This window comes from Lampris incognitus, chromosome 5 (assembly GCF_029633865.1).
Source record: "Lampris incognitus isolate fLamInc1 chromosome 5, fLamInc1.hap2, whole genome shotgun sequence".
NCBI classification, from domain to species: Eukaryota; Metazoa; Chordata; class Actinopteri; order Lampriformes; family Lampridae; genus Lampris; species Lampris incognitus.
Window position 1 is genome coordinate 64,774,876 of NC_079215.1, and position 22,147 is coordinate 64,797,022.

At 48.8% G+C, this 22,147-nt stretch overlaps 1 protein-coding gene across 1 annotated transcript in view; it reads right to left on the minus strand.

Moving 5' to 3' along the window:
* LOC130113077 (teneurin-3-like) overlaps window positions 1–22,147 on the minus strand; it is a 380,798-nt gene that overhangs the window by 172,833 nt on the left and 185,818 nt on the right. Inside the window, exon 9 of the mRNA XM_056280588.1 lies at window positions 15,342–15,476. Coding sequence (XP_056136563.1) covers window positions 15,342–15,476 — 135 coding nt within the window. The remainder of the gene's footprint in view (window positions 1–15,341; window positions 15,477–22,147) is intronic.

Consider the following 22,147-nt stretch of genomic DNA (forward strand, 5'->3'; position numbering starts at 1 on the left):
ACCTCCACCTGCAGCATCTTAGCAAACGGACGTCAGCTGATCCACACCCCCTGTTTCAAACTCACTTTTCACAAAAAGCTTTGAAAGGTGATTTTGTTCTCCTTCTCATAATTCTCCCTGGTTCTGCAGAATAACGTAGACGCTAGACTATAGACCCTAGGCCCACCAGAACCACCAAGATGGTCGTTATTATGACCGTTTTGGATTTTCAAGGTTTAAAACTTTGAGGGGGGGGGAAAGATACAGGCCTGCAAGTCCATGAATACTCCTAAAACGGCATATATTTGCATTAAAATGCGTTTTAGATCGATCGCACACAAGAACAAAGTTAAGATAGCCCTACCTGAGCGACCACGCGCGGTCATTTTGGCCGCGGCGTAATTTACGCGTCATCGGGCGCGTCATGTGACGCCGTTTGCGTCATTTCCTTCGCGACGTTGTTTTTTGTTGTTTGTGTTGGTAAATAAGGGTGTACCGCTTTAAGAGCAAGATCTGTGGTCGGACTCTGATTGGTTGGAAGGGAGGGGCGAATGAGGAAGTTGTTGTTGTGTGGCGTGAACGGTATTGGGAGCTCCGCGCAAGTGAAAGGAAATATTATCACTAAGAACTGTTGTGATATATTGGACCTATGTCAACGTTTTGTGGGGCTGTGAAGAAGGATTAAACGTGTTTCCGAAGAGAGAAGACGGTGTCCTCGCCATTTCCAGACGACGTGAACTATTGAACCGTGTTGGGTTGTGCTCCGGAGTTTAGCTAGCTAGCTAGCTAGCACCAGGCAGTGACGGACAGCGCCGGAGAACTTCCGCCCTGGACCCCAAATAAATTCGGTTCCCCTGTAACTTCCGGCGGAGGTAGTCAGAAGACGGAGACAGGAAAAGTAATGTAAACTACTAATAACACACGTTAGCCCCTAGCTAACGGGTGTGACCCTTTAGTCGAGCGGTTAGTGATGTCGCCTTGTGGTGCAGTACACCTCGTATCGAATCCCGCACCGGGCAAGAAAATAACCGGTTACACTAACATTTGTTCGTTTTTTTTTTATTGATAAAATGTCACGTTACGTTAGCTGTTAGATCGGCAATGTGTGTTTTCCGTTTGGTTTTTCGGGCATTATGTCCAACGGACGCACCGTGACTACCACCGAGGCGCTGTTGCTGTATTTACAGGCGTCGGACACCGATTTCAAATTGTTTGAAAAATAGTATTAAAGTTGTTAAAATGTTCATTTTGGTGCCAGCTAGTTTCACAACAGACATACCAACACGTGTAACGCATTAACATCTCAATTGGGTGTTTATCTTGACGGAATATAGAGTTTAAAAACACGGTCGTTTTGGGTAGGAGTGAAAGCCCGGTCATTCCAGTGTTAAGGGGCGGTAACTACACTTTTGTGCGCCATTGGCTTCATTTGCAACGCGTGCGCAGATCCACGCCCCCCTGCGGAGAATGTTGGACCCTTCCCTCGGTACCAAAGTTCAAGCTTGGCGAACTTTGACGACATCAACACGTTGGACCGGTGGATGTGCTCGTTTTCATGGGTGACCCCGATGCTGAAAATTCAGCGTGGTGGACTCCATCTCTTCTCATAGTCTGGCACCATCTGGTGTTTTCCGAGTTGGATTTGGCAGACGACAAGCTCCGGAAGAGAGGCTGCATGGTCTGCTGCGTGGTGGGAAACGGGTTCTTCTCCTTACACCGTTATTCTGACGACAGTTTAGCACAACTGCTGTTCTCCTGCCACCACGACTCAACAACTTTATCAATTTCCAAGGTAAAAAACACCAGAAAGCTTGAATGTTCAGGCAGTAATCAGAACTTCAGTACGGAGGGGGAATTGATGCATTTAGGAAAACTGATGCCAACTTTGTTGGAATTATTTTTACTGTGATCTTTTTTACTTGAATCCAAAAAAAATTCATTTTCAGAAAAAATATAATGAAAATATTTTTTGTTGTACATGTTGTGCAAATATGTACTGCACTTGGTCAGAATATGTAATGGTTTCCTGTTGCAAACCATGACATTATGAAGAAAGAGGAAAGTCACTTTATTTTGGCATTGTTCAGGTTACAATGAAATGTGTTCTCTGAATGTAACCCATCCTATTGTATAGGAGCAGTGGGCAGCTGCAGTACCCGGGGACCAACTCCAGTTCTTATTTTCAATGCCTTGCTCAGGGGCAAAGCCAGGCGTATTAACCCTAACATCCATTTCTTTTTGATGGTGAGAGGAAACCGGTGCACCCGGAGGAAACCCACGCAGACACGGGGAGAACATGTGAACTCCACACAGAAAGGACCTGGGACGGCCTGGGGTTCGAACCCAGGACCTTTTTGCTGTGAGGCAAGAGCGCTAACCACTGGACCACCATTTTTTTGTCTTTGCCCCCCCCCCCTTTTCTCCCCATTAACCCCCTCTTCCGAGCCATCCCGGTTGCTGCTCCACCCCCTCTGCCGATCCGGGGAGGGCCGCAGACTACCACATGCCTCCTCTGATACATGTGGAGTCACCAGCCGCTTCTTCTCACCTGACAGTGAGGAGTTTCGCCAGGCGGATGTAGCACGTGGGAGGACCACGCTATTCCCCCCCTCCCCCTGAACAGACGCCCCGACCGACCAGAGGAGGCGCTTGTGCCACTGGGCCACCGTGCTGCCACTGGTGAGGTGTTTGTTACAAACAAAAGCATGCATCTTCTGACTTATCAACAATCCCAAAGGTAGCTTCTTTTGTAGTGTCTTTTCTCGGGGAAGGTGTGTAAGCATTTTTTCAGATGACGAGGCCATCTGTGTTACTCGTGGGCAACACCGGTTTGAGGGTTCTAACATTGTACGTCTCAGCATTGCTTTGATGGTAGAGATATTAAAGTTCACCTTGATATCATTAAGGCTCGGGGCGATGGAGGTACTCGCATGCGCCTACACTCCCCCCTGCACACACTCAAGCCCAAACACAGAGACACACACAGACACACAATATGCTAGGCTCGCTACATGCCGTTTCATCTAATTAATGGACTGGTAGAAGCAGCTGGGAGTCATTAGAAGAAACCAGAGAACTGCCTCACTGTGTGTTTATAGGAGAGTGTGTGTGTGTGTAACACACACACACACACACACACACACACACACACACACACACACACACACACACACACACACACACACACACAGAGCTGCAATTGTCATATAAGGAGCAGAAAAGTTCCTTTCTAACTCCCAGTGTCCCAAGACGTAATTAAGAAAAAAAGCTGTTTGATAGAAAAAGAACTGCAAAACTGAAGAAAGTACTCTTAGGGCGTCCGGGTGACGTGGCAGCCTATTCCGTTGCCTACCGACACAGGGATCGCCGGTTCGAATCCCCGTGTTACTTCCGGCTTAGTCGGGCGTCCCTACAGACACAATTGGCCGTGTCTGCGGGAGGGAAGCCGGATGTGGGCATGTGTCCTGCTCGCTGCACTAGCGCCTCCTCTGGTCGGTCGAGGCGCCTGTTCAGGGGGGAGGGGGAACTGGGGGGATAGCGTGATCCTCCAACGCGCTACATCCCCCTGGCAAAACTCCTCACGGTGGTGTGACTCCACATGTATGGGAGGAGGCATGTGGTAGTCTGCAGCCCTCCCCGGATCAGCAGGGGGGGGGGGTGGAGCAGCGACCGGGACAGCTCGGAAGAGTGGGGTAATTAGCCGGGTACAACTGGGAAGAAAAAGAGGGGGAAAAGTCCAAATAGAAAAAAAAGAAAAGTTCCTTGCTAACTCCCAGTGTCCCAAGGCGTAATTAAGGAAAAAGCTGTTTGATAGGAAAAGAACTGCAAAGCTGAAGAAAGTACTGCTATCCTGGTTTAACTCCATTTAAAGCACTTTTATGATGTGAAACTGCATTAATACAAACCTACAGCACACTACAGCGGTTCATTAAAGCTTCTTGAGGGAATTTCAACACTTTGATTAAAAAAGATCCCATACTGTGGGCAATGCCAGTGTAAAAGTAAGAAAGACTTTTCCCTTATTATTAATAATGTTATTTTTCTCAAGTTTCGGGGGTATAAATCATGTAAAAAAGCATATGTAGCTTAATAAAGCTTATACCAACAAAAAGGTCATCATTAATGTGAACATAAATGGTGTCACTGCAGTCGAGAGGTTTTAGTTGTGTCAGCGCAGCCTAATTATCTGTTACATCATACATATACTATAAGAACTAATAAGTGCAGTGAAGGCTTTTATCCGTAGCAAGAATTTAGCAAATTTAGCAACAATTAAATTCATAATGTAGCTCTGGCAGTGCCGGCGAAAGCAGGACAGACTAACAATTCAACATGTATAAATTAAAAAATATTGATTTTAATCAGATTAAGGCAATAATTTAGTTATTGCACCTGCCATGTAAACACCTTAATCCAACGAGTCACCTTAATTCCACTGCCCACCTTAATTAGATTTTTTTGCCCCCCCCCCTTTTCTACCCAATTGTACCCGGCCAACTACCCCACTCTTCTGAGCCGTCCCGGTCTCTGCTCCACCCGCTGTACAGATCCGGGGAGGGTTGCAGACTACCACACGCCTCCCCCCATACATGTGGAGTCGCCAGCCGCTTCTTTTCACCTGACAGTGAGGAGTTTCACCAGGGGGACGTAGCGCGTGGGAGGATCACGCTACCCCCCCCCCCCCGGACGGGTGCCCCGAGAGACCAGAGGAGGCGCTAGTGTAGCGACCAGGACACACACCCACATCTGGCTTCCCTCCCGCAGACACGGCCAATTTTGTCTGTAGGAACGTCCAACCAAGCCGGAGGTGACACGGGGATTCGATCCGGCGACCTCTTAATTAGATTATTGGCTGCATGTAAACATCGTCATTGTCACTGTCTTGTCTGTTCTAATTAAAGCACCAAATATGAAAATCAGCAAAATTGTGAGTCACGACCACGCAGTTTGGAATTAACAACTTGGCCATTTACCGTAAACCCCTGCCAAATTGTTTGTGGAAGTCCAAAGTCTTGGTTACAGTCCCCTTTTGAGAGTATTCCTCTTCATCATTATTGAACTTCAAATATATCCGCTGTCTGTTTAACCATCTAAGAAAGAAAAGTCTAAAACACAATAACAACTTTACGTGTGTCACGTTCGTTCGCTACCAAACAGCTAGGCTGGCACAATCATCCTCAGTACAGACGGAATGGCTGTAACAATACATCACACACAACACCGGTGCACACATAAAGGGTGTAAGTACAGGGGCGTCCGGGTAGCATAGCAGTCTATTCTGTTGCCTACCAACATGGGGATCGCCAGTGCGAATCCCCGTGTTACCTCTGGCTTGGTCGGGCGTCCCTACAGACACTACTGGCTGTGTCAGCAGGTGCGAAGCTGGATGTTGTGGGTATGTGTCCTGGTCAGAGATCACTCTGATTGGCTGTTCAGCTTAGTGCAGAACGTACATGCTAGTTGGCCGTCGGCTGTGGTCTTTCCGGTGTGTTCAAGTGCTACTTTTTGGTCCAGACGGCAGGTGACGTGAGGTCACTCAACAGTCGGCCTTCATCGCCGCTAGTCAGTTTGGTGTGTCTGGGCCATAAGTGACGTCTTGAGTCTCAAATGACTGCAGGTATCCCCACCCTTATAAACAATACAGTGGCATAACGACCAAACCAACGACCGGGTTCATATGCAAATATGGGCGTGACCATTAACTAGAGTTACAATGGCCATGTGTACTATTCACAGAGGGTTGGGGAATGTTTGCAACCACAGCATTGTAAGAGGGTGAGAGATGTACTCTTAGCCCCCCCCCCCCCCAGTTCAGGGATGGTCGTTCCCTCTTCACATAGATGGCCTCTTTGACTCCCTGTTCAAACCAGCGTTCCTCCCTATCAAGGATGGTCACATCCTTGAAAGAGTGGCCACTGACCTGTAGATGGTGTAGACTGTGGAGTCCTGGCCTGTAGATGGTGTAGACTGTGGAGTCCTGGCCTATAGATGGTGTAGACTGTGGAGTCCTGGCCTGTAGATGGTGTAGACTGTGGAGTCCTGGCCTGTAGATGGTGTAGACTGTGGAGTCCTGGCCTGTAGATGGTGTAGACTGTGGAGTCCTGGCCTGACGTGTTAGCTCTCCTGTGTTGTGTCATCCTCTTGGCCAGCGTCTGTTTAGTTTCCCCAATGCACAAGTCATGACAACCCTCCTGGCACTTAACAGCGTACACTATATTGCTCTGTTTGTGCTGGGGGACTCGATCCTTGAGGTGGACCAACTTCTGGTGCAGCGTGTTTTGGGGTGAATAAGCATCTCAACTGTTCTGACACTCCGGCCACATACGGAATCACCACTGGTTTACACTTAGACATCTCTTGTCCTTCTCCTCCCTTCGATCGGCTGGTGCACTGTTTGGGCGTCTTCCTGGCTTTGACAAAGGCCCAGTTAGGATAACCGCACTTAACCAGGGCCTGTTTAATGTGGGATTTCTCCCCCTCCCCAGCCGCTGTGTCGATAGAGACGTTGTCAGCTCGGTGGTACAGTGTCTCGAGGACTCCTAGTTGTGACCAACTGTTTCAGCTTTCTTAGAAGCTCGGTAAAACTTTCCGGTTCGATAAAAAACAGTAAAAAAGTTTGACCAGTGGATAGTGGGAGGTTTAAAGGTTCTTCCCTGCAGAATGTGATCAGAATACTCGAACGTGCAGAACCAGGCTGCCATTTGCAGTGCCATCCTGCTGACTGTGGACCGGTTTGGGCAATAAGCAAATTGTTGCGGGTCCATTAGAGGGGATGTGACTGATTTAATGTGTGCCAAGACTATGTGCTCGAATGCCTTCATGGCCACAGACCTGTAGTCACTGAGGTTAGACATTTTTGCTGTTACGGAGGAGAACAAGCCTTTGGTAATTAAAGTCCTCCCCAAACTGCTGTGAAGTAATGAGGTTTTATATAATCACCCGTCTTCCAGATGAAAAGACGGGTTTAATGTTGTCACTGACATGACATCATCTAATAAAGCCGTTTCGAGCTTCCTTTATGAAAGCTAAAATGACTGGACACCTTTATTTAGCCCGTTTTGGAAATGCACAGAATGGTTATTCCCAATTTACATCCCAAAGTGCTGGATTCCCCCAAGTAAATGGAGAAAAACAATGAATGAATTTATCTTTGGCAACGAAAAGGCAATGCTGTCGGGGACAAATGTTTGGAACAAATTCCCGAGGCCTAATTACAGTACACAGTTAAGGTGAGTCAAAGTCCATGGGAACATGATTATTGCCAGTCTGCGTGTTATTTACTCAGATCACGTGGGGTTTACCATCAGGCGCTAATCCAGGGAGGCATTTAACAGAAATCAGTCGCCACTCAAATCCTGATGGAGACAGTCACCATTTTGGAGGATCAGCCGCACACAAAGTAAATGTCAAAACATTAACATTTATTTTCCGCCCAAGGCTGTTTGCCATTTTAGCTGGTCCAAATACACCCAAAGCAAAGCTGACATCCTCAGTGTCACATATCCCGAAGTCATAGCTGTGCTGCAACCATATGTTCCTCTGTACACAGTCTGGACCACCGTCTCTGTTGCAGCATGGCCACGCTCAATCTGCAGCCAGTCAGTTTTCTTACTGTAAACGTCTACATACAGGTCGCACAAATGAACTTTTCCCACAGCACCTATAGCTTGCAGAATATTCATCTGTTCTGTAGCCAACATTCTCACTGAAAGATGCCCCTTCTTCTTCTTCTGTTGGCCCTTCCTCAGCACATCAATAAACCTCCTCTTTTCCAGCCTCCTTCTCCCAATGAACCCAGCATCTCTCCTCCGCACAGGCCCAAACCATCTCAATCTTGCCTCTCTTGCTTTGTCCAACCTGAGCTGTCCCTCTAATATACTAATCCCGTCCTTCTTCGTCACTTACAATGAAAATCTTATCAACCTCAGCTCTGCCACCTCCAGCTCCACCTCCTGTCTTTTCATCAGTGCCACCATCTCCAAACCATACAACATAGCTGGTCTCACAACCATCTTGTAAACCGCCCCTTTCACTCTATCTGGTATCCTTCTGTCACAAATCACTCCTGACACTCTTCTCCTCCCACTCCACCCTGCCTGCACTCTCTTCTTCCCCTCTCTTCTGCACTCCCCGTGTGTAGAAGAGAGGTGAAGAAGAGAGTGCAGGCACAGTGAGAGGTGAATACTTGTGGTCAACTTTGTACAGCTGACCACAAGTATTCAAGCTCATCCACCTTCATCACCTCCATTCCTTCCATCCTCACCATTCCGCTGTCCTGCCTCTCGTTCACACGTAGGTATTCCGTCTTGCTCCAACTGACTTTCATTCCTCTTCTCTCCAGTGCATACCTCCACCTCTCCAGGCTCTCCTCAACCTGCACCCTACTCTCACTACAGATCACAATGTCATCTGCAAACATCATCATACTCCACGGAGACTCCTGCCTGATCTCGTCCGTCAACGTTGCCCATCACTATTGCAAACAAGAAAGGGCTCAGAGCCGATCCCACTGAAAGATGCACAATGACCCATATATTCAGACTTTCCATGTCTCTGTTTAACATATAATACCCCCCCCCCCACAGCTTGTTAGAGCTATTCGGTCTAACATTGCAGAGGTCCATATGGGCACACTTTGGGCGCTTTTTTCCCTCCTACCTTCCTTCTGCCAAGCACGATGAGCCACCATGTTGTGCTGTAAATTATTCCACCTCTTGGTTTATTTCACTGATGTGGTAGAATTTTGATGTCAGAGTGTGCATGAGTGTGTAATGTCAAAGTTCAGCATTAGCTCAAAATGGAAACACAACTTAACATGATAATGATGCTTTGTGCAGTTGGTAAAAGGAAACATGACCATGGTGGCATTAGCAAAATTCATTTTGATGCAGGACAATTTCTAAAATGGTCACCTTTACCTTCATCTGGAAGCGAGATGCTGAAATGCTTACAGAACATGACTGATAATACAGCATATCAGTTAACAAAAAGCTCAAATCCTATTCAGCAGGTCTTTGCTATAAGTGAGCAGGAGCCCAGCAATGGAGCATCATCCATTTGCATATTCAAGCCATAAATAGGTTTTTCATTTTGTCTTTTTTGGCCCTGTGAAATGGGGGATATCAAAAATGATCGTTGTTATTGACACTGCTTGGCATCCTCCTCATCTTATTCTTCATATGATTCCATCATAGTTCTGTTACCCTCGTTCAATGCTGTATTATGTAAATTGTGTAAACACAACATCCTTTGCACATCTGTCTGTCTTGGGAGAGAGCGATCTCTCCTCTGTTGCTCTCCCTAAGGTTTCTTCCTATTTTTTCTTTGTAATTCGTGATAATGGGCTATGCAAATAAAATTGACTTGACTAATGAGCTTATCTCAGGAGATTTATTTTCCTATTATTTTAATGGCCACAAAATTTTTTAACGGGTTTCAAAATTAACAGCCTCGCAAAACATTAACTGATCTGCCCCTCTACATTCATACCTGTGTATGTGCACACACACGTGCCCGTTTGAATGAGAGGGTGCTAGCATCACCGGGGGTGTGTTTCAGTGGCTCCTGTGTGAGTGTGTCTGCGTTTGAGTGGTGTGTAAAGTGTAACACTGACAATAAAGAACAGCATAGGGGGGGGAAATGACAGTGCATAGCAGCCTTATATTGTGTCAAGAGTGGATCGCTTGGCAAGCCTTTTCTCAAGCACATATACACTTAACTACACAAACGTGAGCGCACACACACGAATACACACACCCTTCACACCTGGATCCTGGCCTTCCTGACAGGCAGTGAGGATGGGCACCACCACCTCCTCCACACTGACTCTCAGCACTGGTGCCCCCCAGGGCTGTGTACTTAGCCCCCCCACACTCCCTGTTCACGCGTGACTGCGTGGCCACACACACCTCCGACACCATCGTTTGTCTCACTACCAAGTTTGCTGACCACATCACCGTCATCAGCCTGGTTACAGAAAACCACGAGACGGCCTACCGCCATCTCGACGTCAGCAAATCAAAGGAGCTGATAGTGGACTTCAGGAAGCTGCGAGGGGAGGACACACCCCCATCCACATCAGCGGGTCAGCGGTGGAGGGAGTCGGCAGCTTCAGGTTCCTCGGGGTGTACATGAGTGATGACCTGACCTGGTCACACCACGCCGGCATCGTTGTCAAGGCAGCAAGACGAGAGCTGTTCTTCCTTCGCGGGCTTAGATGTTTGGCATGGACGCCGGCCTACTCCGCACCCTCTGCAGGTGTGCACCGCCCTTGACCGCAAGGCTGGAGAGAGGGTGGTGAAAACAGCGCAGCACATCAGCAGGACTGAGCTACCAGCCACGCCGGACCCCGACATCCCGAGGTGCAGGAGGAAAGCCCAGCGGATAGTTGGGGACCGCAGCCACCCCAGCCCCAAACTGTTTAATCTTCAACCGTCTGGCAAACGGCACCGGGGCATCCAGGCCTGGACCGACAGGCTTTAGAAGAGCTTTTACCCACAAGCCATAAAATTCTTGAACACAGACTCTGGACACTTGAGCACACACAACACACACACACAACACACACAGACACACATTTCTCTCTCTCTCTCTGCCTCCCTCACTCCTGCAAAATGCACCCACTTCACTATATTCTCCAACGTTCAATTTCTTTTTCTTTGGTATTTTCCCCCCTTTTTCTCCCCAGTTGTATCCACCCAACTACCCCACTCTCTGCTCCACCCCCTCTACCGATCCGGGGAGGGCTGCAGACTACCGCATGCCTCCTCCCATACATGTGGAGTCGCCAGCCTCTTCTTTTCACCTGACAGTGAGGAGTTTCACCAGGGGGATGTAGCGCGTGGGAGGATCACGCTATTCCCCTGAGTTCCCCCTCCCCCTGAACAGATGCCCCGACTGACCAGAGGAGGCGCTAGTGCAGCAACCAGGACACATACCCACATCCGGCTTCCCACCCGCAGACACGGCCAATTGTGCCGGTAGGGACGCCCTACTGAGCTGGAGGTAACACGGGGATTCGAACCGGCGATCCCTGTGTTGGTAGGCAACAGGATAGACCACTACGCTATGCGGGCGTCCCAACACAGTTCACCTTCTGCCATACCACTCCTGCACTATATACAGGTACATTTAACATACGGACAACTACACACATCCCCATACACTGTTTCCATGTCAACTGTTAATTTTATATTTAATGTCTGACTAGTTTAAATTGAAGTTTATTCTTCTCCGGCCTCTGAACACTGAACTTTTAAGGCCACTTTTAGTCTATTTTTATTTATTTTAGCTGCTGGACTCTAAAATCTGTAATTTTACTTATTTATTTTAGGTTTAATCTGTCATGGCGTATTCTTTAGCACTTTTGAGGACGAACTGACGCCTCAGCTTTTCGTTGCCAGCAGTGTCTTCCGTGCTATACTGCTGTGCATTTGGCAAATAAAACAACTTGAAGTTAAGCTTATGGCTAACTTCAGACCCTTCGGAAAATGCTACTTTACTTTTGATATTTAAGAGACTAGATTGTGGTTTCTGGGAGTGAACACGTGTCTGGACACGGAAACGACAAGCTGACATCTGTCTGACGGAGAAGGGACAGCCCTGGTTTGTCAGCCTCGTCCTCTGCCTTCCTGTCAGCACTTCTCGTGTTCATATTCAATTTTCACGGCATGTAGTTATTTTTATGATGCTTTTTGAAGGAGATAAAGGGAGGTGTAGTCATCTCTCTGCTGCTGCGGCTTTTGAAGGATTAATCGTTGGAGGTGCTGTAAGTATTTAAATCAGACAGGATAATGGGTTGGGCTGAGCTGACAGGGTGTGTGCAGATATGAAAACTGCAGTATTACTTAGAATTACCACAAAGCAGGAGACTCCACAGCCTCCAACACACAAGCACAATTTGGTGTTCTTCAGCAATTGTTTTAGATGATGACACATTAACGTTACACTTCTTCAACAGTGACTCAAATGAAGTACATTAATTAATTAATTAATTCATTCATTCATTATCAGCTGCTTCTGTGGGATCGGGTCGTGGTGGCAGCAAGCTAAGTGGGGCACTCCGGACATCCCTCGCCCCAGCAACGTCCTCCAGCTCCTCCTGGGGGATCCCAAGGAGTTCCCAGGCCAGACTGGACATGTAGTCCCTCCAGCGAGTTCTGGGTCTACCACGGGGTCTCCTCCCAGTTGGCCGTGCCCAGTAAACCTCCAAAGGAGGGCGCCCAGGAGGCGTCCTAATCAGATGCCCGAACCACCTCAACTGGCTCCTTTTGACGTGAAGGAGGAGCGGCTCTACTCCGAGCTCCCTCCGGATGTCTGAGCTCCTCACCACATCTCTAAGGCTGAGCCCAGACACCCTACGGAGGAAACTCATTTCAGCCTCTTGTATCCGTGATCTCACCCTTTCCATCACTACCCAAAGCTCATGACCATAGGTGAGGGCTAGAATGAAGACTGACTGGTAAATTGAGAGCTTTGCCTTCCGGCTCAGCTCCCTCTTCACCACAACGGTCCGGTACAACGTCCACATTACTGCTGATGCTGCACCAATCCACCTGTCAATCTCCCGCTCCATCCTACCCTCACTCGTGAACAAGACCCCGAGATACTTGAACTCCTTCTCTTGAGGCAACAAATCATCCCCAACCCGGAGGGAGCAATCCACCAAATGAAGTACAGTTAAAGGACAATTCCACCACAACTTCACTCCTATTTTCACGGTTTTTAGCATCATGCAAATCTTTTCTGATGTCATTTTCCTCACTGGATTAATTTTGGAGATTTTGGACACAGGACCACGGTTGGACTTTATCCCTTTATCCAATGTCCAGAATCTTCAAAAAGAGACCATAAGACAAAAACAATACCCAGGTTTTACAACAAGTTATTATCCTTAAAAACAACTACCAAACAGGAAACACCTCTGTAACCCACTTGTGCAGGAAAGTACACACCTTCTAGGTTCATAGGAGCTGAGAGATAAACAGGGTACCATAAATAAATGTTCAGAGTCTGAACATTTATTTATGGTACCCTGTTTATCTCTGAACTTCAGAGACCACGGTGTAGCTGCAGGATTCAACTTTTACTGCAAATGCAATTATCAGAAATACAACACAATCTACTCGAGCTGGTAATACAGTATTTACCCCAAAGAAAATAATAAATGGGCCCTTTGAAAAATAAGTGTTCTGAGTTAAGTTTGTTTTCAGCTCAACCGTTTTGTTTTGTGATCATTGTGTCTTTGTTTTGTGCCTTATCGGTCGGAGACACAAGGTCTGTTGTCTTCAGTTCTGTCAATTCGGGTGGCTCACCATCAAACATTTCACTGAAGTTTATGGACTCTTTCAGACGTCGCTCGGGAATGATAGAACCTTAACTGACGTTCAACCCAAGTTAAAAAAGAGACTGCAGGGCTTAGCCTGGCCTAAATGGTCCTAAAATCTGATCGAGTCAGAAGGAAACTGTGTCCCAAATCCAAGGGATGGCATCTTATCAACTTTCAGTACAATTGTTTGAATCTTGGCTATCAACTTCCCTGTCTGTGATGTGTCTCTATGTGTGCGTGAGAGAGAGCGAGAGTGAGAGAGCGAGAGAGAGAGAGAGATAGAGAGAGCACGCGACTGTTGGCTGACTACCCACAATGCCATGAATGTCTGTATATCCGAAAATCTGGATGCTCATTTTGCAGCCTGGTATTCAAACATAATTTAAGTATCCAAATTTTATTGCCGTGTTTTGGGAGTTTTCATATACAGTATACCCAGCATCCCCGCGGCCCTGAGATCAGGATAAGCGGTTTGACCAATGAATGGATGGATGCATGTATAGTATATGTTGATAAATGTTCCTGTATTGTAGCTGAAGATGATTCCCAGTGAGTAGAGTCCTTCCGAAAGCAGTTTTGAAAAAGAGAACAGTAGAGTACTGAAACAAAGCAAACAGGAGCCAGAGATTCTTAATGCACATTCGCGTGCAGGTAGTGAAATCTTGACGATGGTTAAACTTCAGTACACCTGGTCTAGTTGGTTTACTAACCTGCTATAATATGTATAGGCAGTCAGCCCGATGCTCCCTCAGCCCTGTGGATTAACTATCGAATAGCTTAGCTATCGAATAGCTTAGCCATCGAATAAGTTAGCTAGCGAATAGGTTAGCTATTGAACAGGTTAGCTATTGAATAAGTTTGAATGGGTTAGCTATTGAATGGATTAGCTATCGAATAGGTTGGCTATCAGTTAAGGTTAAGCTAAGGTAAGCATTGGGTTAAGGTTAGGGTTAGGTAAAGGTTGAGGTTAAATCAGGTTAAGGTAGGTTATATTAAGTTTAGGTAAGTTCAACGAAATAGGGTTGAGGGATCATAGACACACTCCCCATATGTAGCTAAGCTAACTTGTATTAAACCTGTGTTAAAACATTAACTCATATATTTTTGTCAAAGCATATGGGCAAAGAAAGCTTTCCACTCAAATATGTTTGTATATCTATGCAAAGTGTGCGTCTCGTTTTGCTTGTGATTTTATGCCTCAAAATCAGCGAAGACCATGTGAAACTTTCCTGTCAACAATGAGCTGATCCGGGGTCGTCTGGGTAGCGTAGCGGTCTATTCCGTTGCCTACCAATATGGGGAACTCCGGTTCGTATCCCGATGTTAATTCTGGCCTGGTCGGGCGTCCCTACAGACACAATTGGCCGTGTCTGTGGGAGGGAAGTCAGATGTGGGCTTGTGTCCTGGTCGCTGCACTAGCGCCTCCTCTGGTCGGTTGCGGAGCCTGTTTTGGGGGGGGGGAGGGGGGCTGGTGGGAATAGTGTGATCCTCCCACGTGCTACGTCCCCCTGGTGAAACTCCTCATGGTCGGGTGAAAAAAAGCGGCTGGTGACTCCAAATGTATGGGAGGAGGCATGTGGTAGTCTGCAGCCCTCCCCGGATCAGCAGAGGTTGTGGAGCAGAGACCGGGACAGCTCGGAAGAGTGGGGTGATTGGCCGGGTACAACTGGGGGGGGGGGGGGGAACAAAAAAACCAGGAGCTGATCCGTAGTGTTAGCTCCACAGAAGTGAACAGGAAACAGATGACTGCTGTGGGTGCAGTCCGTCACCTCTTAGGCCTTGATTTGTTTCTATTGTGTAGTTAATTTACAACACATATCCGGATGTGTGTTTGGAGAATGCAGTGAATATCCTCAGCTCGAGACAAGGTACTCGGGACAAGCCTAAAGACAATCGTTCCCGGTTCTGCTAATTCTGTCCGGCTCGCTCAACGTCATCTCCGGCACAAAACCCACCACCACAATGCAAATTACCCAGCGCCCCCTGGCAAGGCAGCGGAAGTCAGCCAGTATCACAGAGCAGGTGTGCGGCTTACCGTTGTCTGTGGACACCATGAATGTGTTAGGAGTTGTATCTCTTCCTCCTCCTCCTCCTCCTCCTCCTCCGTTTTCAAACGCTCCATATCCCTCACTCTCCTGCAGCTGCCAGTTTAGTCCGAACAGGTGCATCGCTAAAGGGAGGATACGGAGGGGGGATTAAGAGAATAGGGGATAGACAGGTACCCACAGAAGAGAGAGAGAGGGGAGATGGGGTCCAAGAGAGAGAGAGAGAGAAAAGTTAGCAGTTTGACAAAAAACTAACACACATGCTGCAGGACACACTAGCATATGTTTGTGTGTGTGTGTGTGTGTGTGTGTGTGTGTGTGTGTGTGTGTGTGTGTGTGTGTGTGTGTGTGTGTTCAGAGGAGGGCTGCAGCAGAGCTGTAGTTTTTTTTGTTGTTGTTGCTGTGATCAATTCACAGCTCCCCATTTTAACAAGCTCCCCTAATGCCCTGAAACCCTTAGGCCTTGTGCGTGTGTGTGCGTGTGTGCGCTGAGGGGTTAGTGATGTCGTATTGAGTGTACACCTAATAGTACGATTTAAAAAGACAAACAAACAAGAAAAAACCCCATCCTGATCACTCTCTGAGGCGATGGAGCTGTGTGCACATGCACATCCTGCATCTGCACACAAACCACACACACAAAGCACACACAACAACTCCCTTCATATGCTGTCTGCGGTGTCTCTCGCTCACGCACACACACACACGTGCACGCACACACACATGCACACACGTGCGCGCAAATGAGCAGAACTGTTCCCTCAGTACGCTGGCATAGACGGGGTGGAGTGTTAACAACAAAAGAAGCTGCCGGAAGCTTATCTGACACAACGCAATGCATCATCCACCTCCGCCACCTTGGCTCTTCCTGCATCTGTGTGTGTCTGTGTGTGTGTCTGTGTGTGTGTGTGTGTTCCCTACGGACTGTAAACCGTCTGTTTCTGGCTCTCTGACTCCTTCCTCCCACCTCTCGCTGACTCAGATGAAACCAGATGAAGACCTGGTAAGACTGAATCAGACACAACACAAAGACTGACGTGTGGAGAGAGAAAAAATAAAACAAAACATCGACCCGCCAGCCTGCCCGCCTGCCCGCCCGCCCGCCACTTTTCCTCTCTGGCGCCCGGCCGCCGCTTCAGCAAGATCGAGCTGGGTTCTGCCGGCTGCGGCTCACAAGCCGCAGCGGAGCTGGTCCAGGGTATTGCTTTTGTCCAGGGCCCAGCCAGGTGAACTAAAGATCAGATTCGAGGAGGCGGTCGGTCCACGCCTGGCCTGCCCCCGACAGATAAACGACGAGGTTTAATGATCTTCGCGGCTCTTCCACCTTCACATTATACACGGGTTTCCGCGGTATTGCAGAAATAACGAAGACGGAAGGAGGAAGAAGATGGGGAACAACACTGTAGGACGATGCGCCATTACACATCTGTCTAGGCACGGAATATAACACCAGGGATAAACACATAAAAACACAATACATGACAACCAGACTCATCCCACTTTCCATATTTTCTATTTCAGCCCGCTTGTGCGTGCTCGCGTGGAAATTAAAAAGTGACACCGGAGCGTGTCAAGATGCAAAACGACGCACGGGGCAGGTCTGGAACGATTTAAATGGCAAACGGGCCGCATTTCAAGCGGCGCTCTCTCGCTGCAACAGCCAGCCGGCAGTCTTCACCGTTAACCAGCGCCTCGCATTTTGACGTCTTCAGCCTGGCTGACGACGTCGCTCAGTTGAAACATATCTGTCGAGAAACGTGTCCACTGATTCCACCTTCTTTGAAGTCCCTGATGTGTTTGGGGATACAGTTCCAGAGGGAGGGGGCAGCGATGGGGAAGGCTCTGTCGCCCCAAGTCCGGTACGTGGTACTGTGTGGTGGGGGCAGGAGGTCGACGTCGGAGGAGTGAAGGCCGTGGGGAGGAGTGTGGTACTGGAGCGGGTCTGTGAGGTATGGGGGCCTGGTTATGGAGGGATGTGTGAGTGAGAAGGACTTGGAATGGGATTCATTGTGGGACAGGGAGCCAGCGGAGGTTTTGGAGGACGGGGCTGATGTGGGAGCGGGAGCGGGTGAGCAGGCGGGCAGCAGCGTTCTGGATGTACCAGAGTTTGTTAAGGATTTTGGATGATGAGCCGTAGTACATTCTGGATGTGATGAAGGCATGGATTGAAGTTTGAGAGTGATGGGAGGAGGCGAGCTATGTTTTTCAGGTGGAAAAAGGCGCTTCTGGCGATTTTATTGATTTGGTGTTAAGAAGAGAGGTTGCTGCCGAAAATGATTCCAAGGTTGCGGATGTGTGGGGAATGAGACAGAGTGGAGTTATCGGTGGTAAGGCAGCACCTGTGAGTGGATTTGGTAAGGGATTTGGGACTGATGATGGTCATGTCAGATTCACAGTTTAGTCAGAGGAAGTCGGCTTGCATTCATGATTTGATGTCAGTGAGGCAGTTGGTCAGACTGGAATGAACTGTAGTGATGGTTTTTATGGAGATGTAGAGCAGGACGTCATCGGCGTAACAGTGGAAGTTGACCGACGCATGATGCTACCAAGGGGGAGCATGTAAATGAGGAAAAGGAGAAGACTGAGCACTGAACCCCAGAGGATGGAGGTCTAAGGACAGGATGTTGTGTTGCTGTAAAGCCCCTTGAGGCAAATTTATACCTTTGGACAGAGGAGCAGCGAAGGAGGTGCAGTTGTTGATGCTGATGAACTGTTGTCTGTGAGATGTGACATTAGCAAGGACACGGCAGCACCGGTGATGTTGAGGGAGGATTCAATTATGGTGTGGTTGATGGTGTAAAAAGCTGCAGTGAGGTTGAGGAGGATGAGAATGCTGAGGTGGCCAGAGTCTGGGGAGCAGAGGAGGTCATTAGTGACTTCAAGTAGGGCTGCCTCTGTGCTGTGCTGTGAGTGAAAACCATTGAAATGGTTCAAAAAGGTCATTGGAAATTAGGTCAGCTATGAGTTGGAAGGCGATTTTCTTAAATTTAATAATGATAAGTCTGAGGTCATTCTGTTCGGCCCCCCAAATTCCATCAACCCTTTTGGTACCAATCTTGTTGGTTTGTCAGGTAGTCTTAAGCCGGCTGCTAGGAGCCTTGGGGTAATATTCAATGCTAACCTGCTTTCTCAAGCTAATCTCCAAAAATAGGTCATTTTTACCAATTGCCGATTTGCAAAAAGTTCTCCGCTTGAATATTGCAACACACGTTACTCGACCGTCAGCAAGGGCTCCCTCCACTGTCTGCAGCTGGTACAAAAATGCTAGCTAGTAACACGTGCACTTTAAAATAGTAAAACCAAATTCCTCCCAATATTATGTCATGCCTGTCTACCCCGTTTCACTTTGACATACGTCATGAAACGCAAATCAGACACTCTAGAAATGCTGTTTCAGCTGGACTTTAATGGTAACATACTACCTTGAAGCTCCTTTATATCAATTCAGGAAATTAGTAAGTGACATTGGGCTTAATTAGGCAACATTCTATTTTCCGGGAGGTTAGTCATCAGGGTAACATCTAAATTATCCAGCTTATCAGGTGTAGATTTCAAACTCATTGCGCTGCTCTTTATACATTAGGACCAAGGAAATGCTATATACTGATGTTAACATAAGTCCATCCATCCATCCATCCATCCATCCATTATCTTAACCGCCTATCCTGCTCTCGGGGTCACGGGGATGCTGGGTCACTGGGCAGCAGGCGAGGAGACACCCTGGACAGGCCGCCAGGCCATCACAGGGCCGTTAACATAAGTATATTACGTATATTATACATCATAATATATTACATTATAATAATATAGTATATTATATATTAAGTATATTACATATGAAGGCTTATATCAGTATAAAAAGAGAAAAGCTACAGCAGGTATTGTTCTTCCGTGGATTTAATGCAATGCAGGAATGAGGGGGAAGGAACAGAGAACAATGAGGAGGGAGAGAGAGAGAGAGGCAAAGAGGGGGAGACGTGTCAAGGACCGATTAGAGACTTGGGGACGTTTAGTGAGAGACACCCCCACCCTGGGTCCAGTCCTCGCACCCACCCACCCAGACACACACACACACACCTCTGCCTCATTAAATTAGTGTCATGCTGCGCTAGCCGGGTACCCTCCAGGCCTTCTGCTGAGGAGAGGAGCATGGGGTTATGGGAGCGAGCTGGGCAATCAAAAGGAGTGTACGTGTTCATGTGCATGTGCAATAGAAAAGTTTAAAAGCCACGGCTGGAGTCAAAACACACCTGCAGAAAACGGTTTTGGGACTTAAGGAATCCAGGAGACATCTTTATGAAATGTTAAGAGACAATGTGAAGCAAAAATTGATGTTTTTCCCTCGTCATCGCATTCCCCCGGTCACATTACGCAGCCAATCAACAATTTATAAGTATTGGCAAGAATCTGGCGACACGATACGTATCAGGATACAGCGGTTATGACTCAATACATCGCCGTACTGCAAGAGGGGCGATATAGGCCTGTGTTCTTTGCGCTTATGCTACTTCCTGTCTCAGTTTACGTTGTTGTGTTGGAGTGGAAGAGTCAAATGACTGACGACAGATCACAACACTGCCACCTAGCGGTCGTGGGGGGTTACACACAACACAACACGTTCGTCACGAACCTTCACATGTAAACAATTAAAAATCGATACAGTGGCGTTGAGAATCGATACAGTATCGCAGAAGACGATATCGCGATACTCGAGTGTATTTCTACACAACTTTTTGTGTAGCCCCCTTAACTTCCCCTGAAACGGTCAAGTTTTCGTAATTGCGTCACCGAGTCCGCGCGGGTGGGCGAGCAACATTCCAACCAATGACATCGTCCCGTCGTTTTCACCGTCCAATCAGATCGCACGCCTGCAAACGGCTTGCCCCGCCCTAGCACCCTGTTTCACGTAAGGGATACAACAAGGTGTGTTGAAGGATCTTTGCACGCGGCGTGGAGGCCGAGAAAGTGTCCTTTACCGCTCGCCTCGTCCCGGATTATCCCGCTTACACCACGTCCATCTGGGGGTAAAACTAAATCAGAGGATCAAAACGAGTTATCACCGGTTTTCTGTTGAACACGTTGGACTCAGAACTAACAGGTTACGAAGCAACTGTTAGCTGCTAAGCTAACGCTTTCGGTGTTTACAGGGTTAGCGACTGATTCGGTGTGTTGCCATGGTTACAGCGTAGGAAACTGAGACGGCAATTAAATTTGAGCTGTACTACACGTGCATTATATGCACACACACCCCAGCCAATCAGAAACCAGAGTTCTGTCAATCCAGCAATCAATCAATCAATCAATCAATCACCCAGATCCTGGTAGGATTGAACATACATCACATTACGGCCGTGTGATGCGTCTAGTTTTTTTCCCACCAGGGGGACGTAGCACGTGGGATGATCACGCTACCCTCCTCCCCCCCCAGAAAAGGCGCCCAGAAGGGCCAGAGGAGGCGCTAGTGCAGCGACCAGGACACATACCCACATCCGGCTTCCCACCCGCGGACACGGCCAACTGTGTCTGGAGGGATGCCCGACCAAGCCGAGGAAACACGGGGGTTCGAACCGGAACTCCGTGGTGGTTGGTAGGCAACGGAACAGGCCGCCACGCACCCGGGGGCGCCAGCGTCTAGTTTTTTTTTCTTTTTTGGTCACATTTATTATGCAAACAATCAGTACCACCACCCTAGACCCACACCAACATGTCTGTGGACCATGTCTCTACAGATGGGTGCCGGGTGTGACCACGGACGGGCCTCGTTTACAGAACCGTGCCGGGTGTGACCAGGGACGGGCCCCGTTTACAGAACCGTGCCGGGTGTGACCACGGACGGGCCTCGTTTACAGATGGGTGCCGGGTGTGACCACGGACGGGCCTCGTTTACAGATGGGTGCCGGGTGTGACCACGGACGGGCCTCGTTTACAGAACCGTGCCAGGTGTGACCACGGACGGGCCTCGTTTACAGAACCGTGCCGGGTGTGACCACGGACGGGCCTCGTTTACAGATGGGTGCCGGGTGTGACCACGGACGGGCCTCGTTTACAGAACCGTGCCAGGTGTGACCACGGACGGGCCTCGTTACAGAACCGTGCCGGGTGTGACCACGGACGGGCCCCGTTTACAGAAGGGTGCCGGGTGTGACCACGGACGGGCCTCGTTTACAGAAAGGTGCCGGGTGTGACCACGGACGGGCCTCGTTTACAGAACCGTGCCGGGTGTGACCACAGACGGGCCTCGTTTACAGCAAGGTGCCGGGTGTGACCACGGACGGGCCCTGTTTACAGAAAGGTGCCGGGTGTGACCACGGACGGGCCCTGTTTACAGAACCGTGCCGGGTGTGACCACGGACGGGCCCTGTTTACAGAACCGTGCCGGGTGTGACCAGGGACGGGCCCCGTTTACAGAACCGTGCCGGGTGTGACCACGGACGGGCCTCGTTTACAGAACCGTGCCGGGTGTGACCACGGACGGGCCTCGTTTACAGATGGGTGCCGGGTGTGACCACGGACGGGCCTCGTTTACAGAACCGTGCCAGGTGTGACCACGGACGGGCCTCGTTTACAGAACCGTGCCGGGTGTGACCACGGACGGGCCTCGTTTACAGATGGGTGCCGGGTGTGACCACGGACGGGCCTCGTTTACAGAACCGTGCCAGGTGTGACCACGGACGGGCCTCGTTTACAGAACCGTGCCGGGTGTGACCACGGACGGGCCCCGTTTACAGAAGGGTGCCGGGTGTGACCACGGACGGGCCTCGTTTACAGAAAGGTGCCGGGTGTGACCACGGACGGG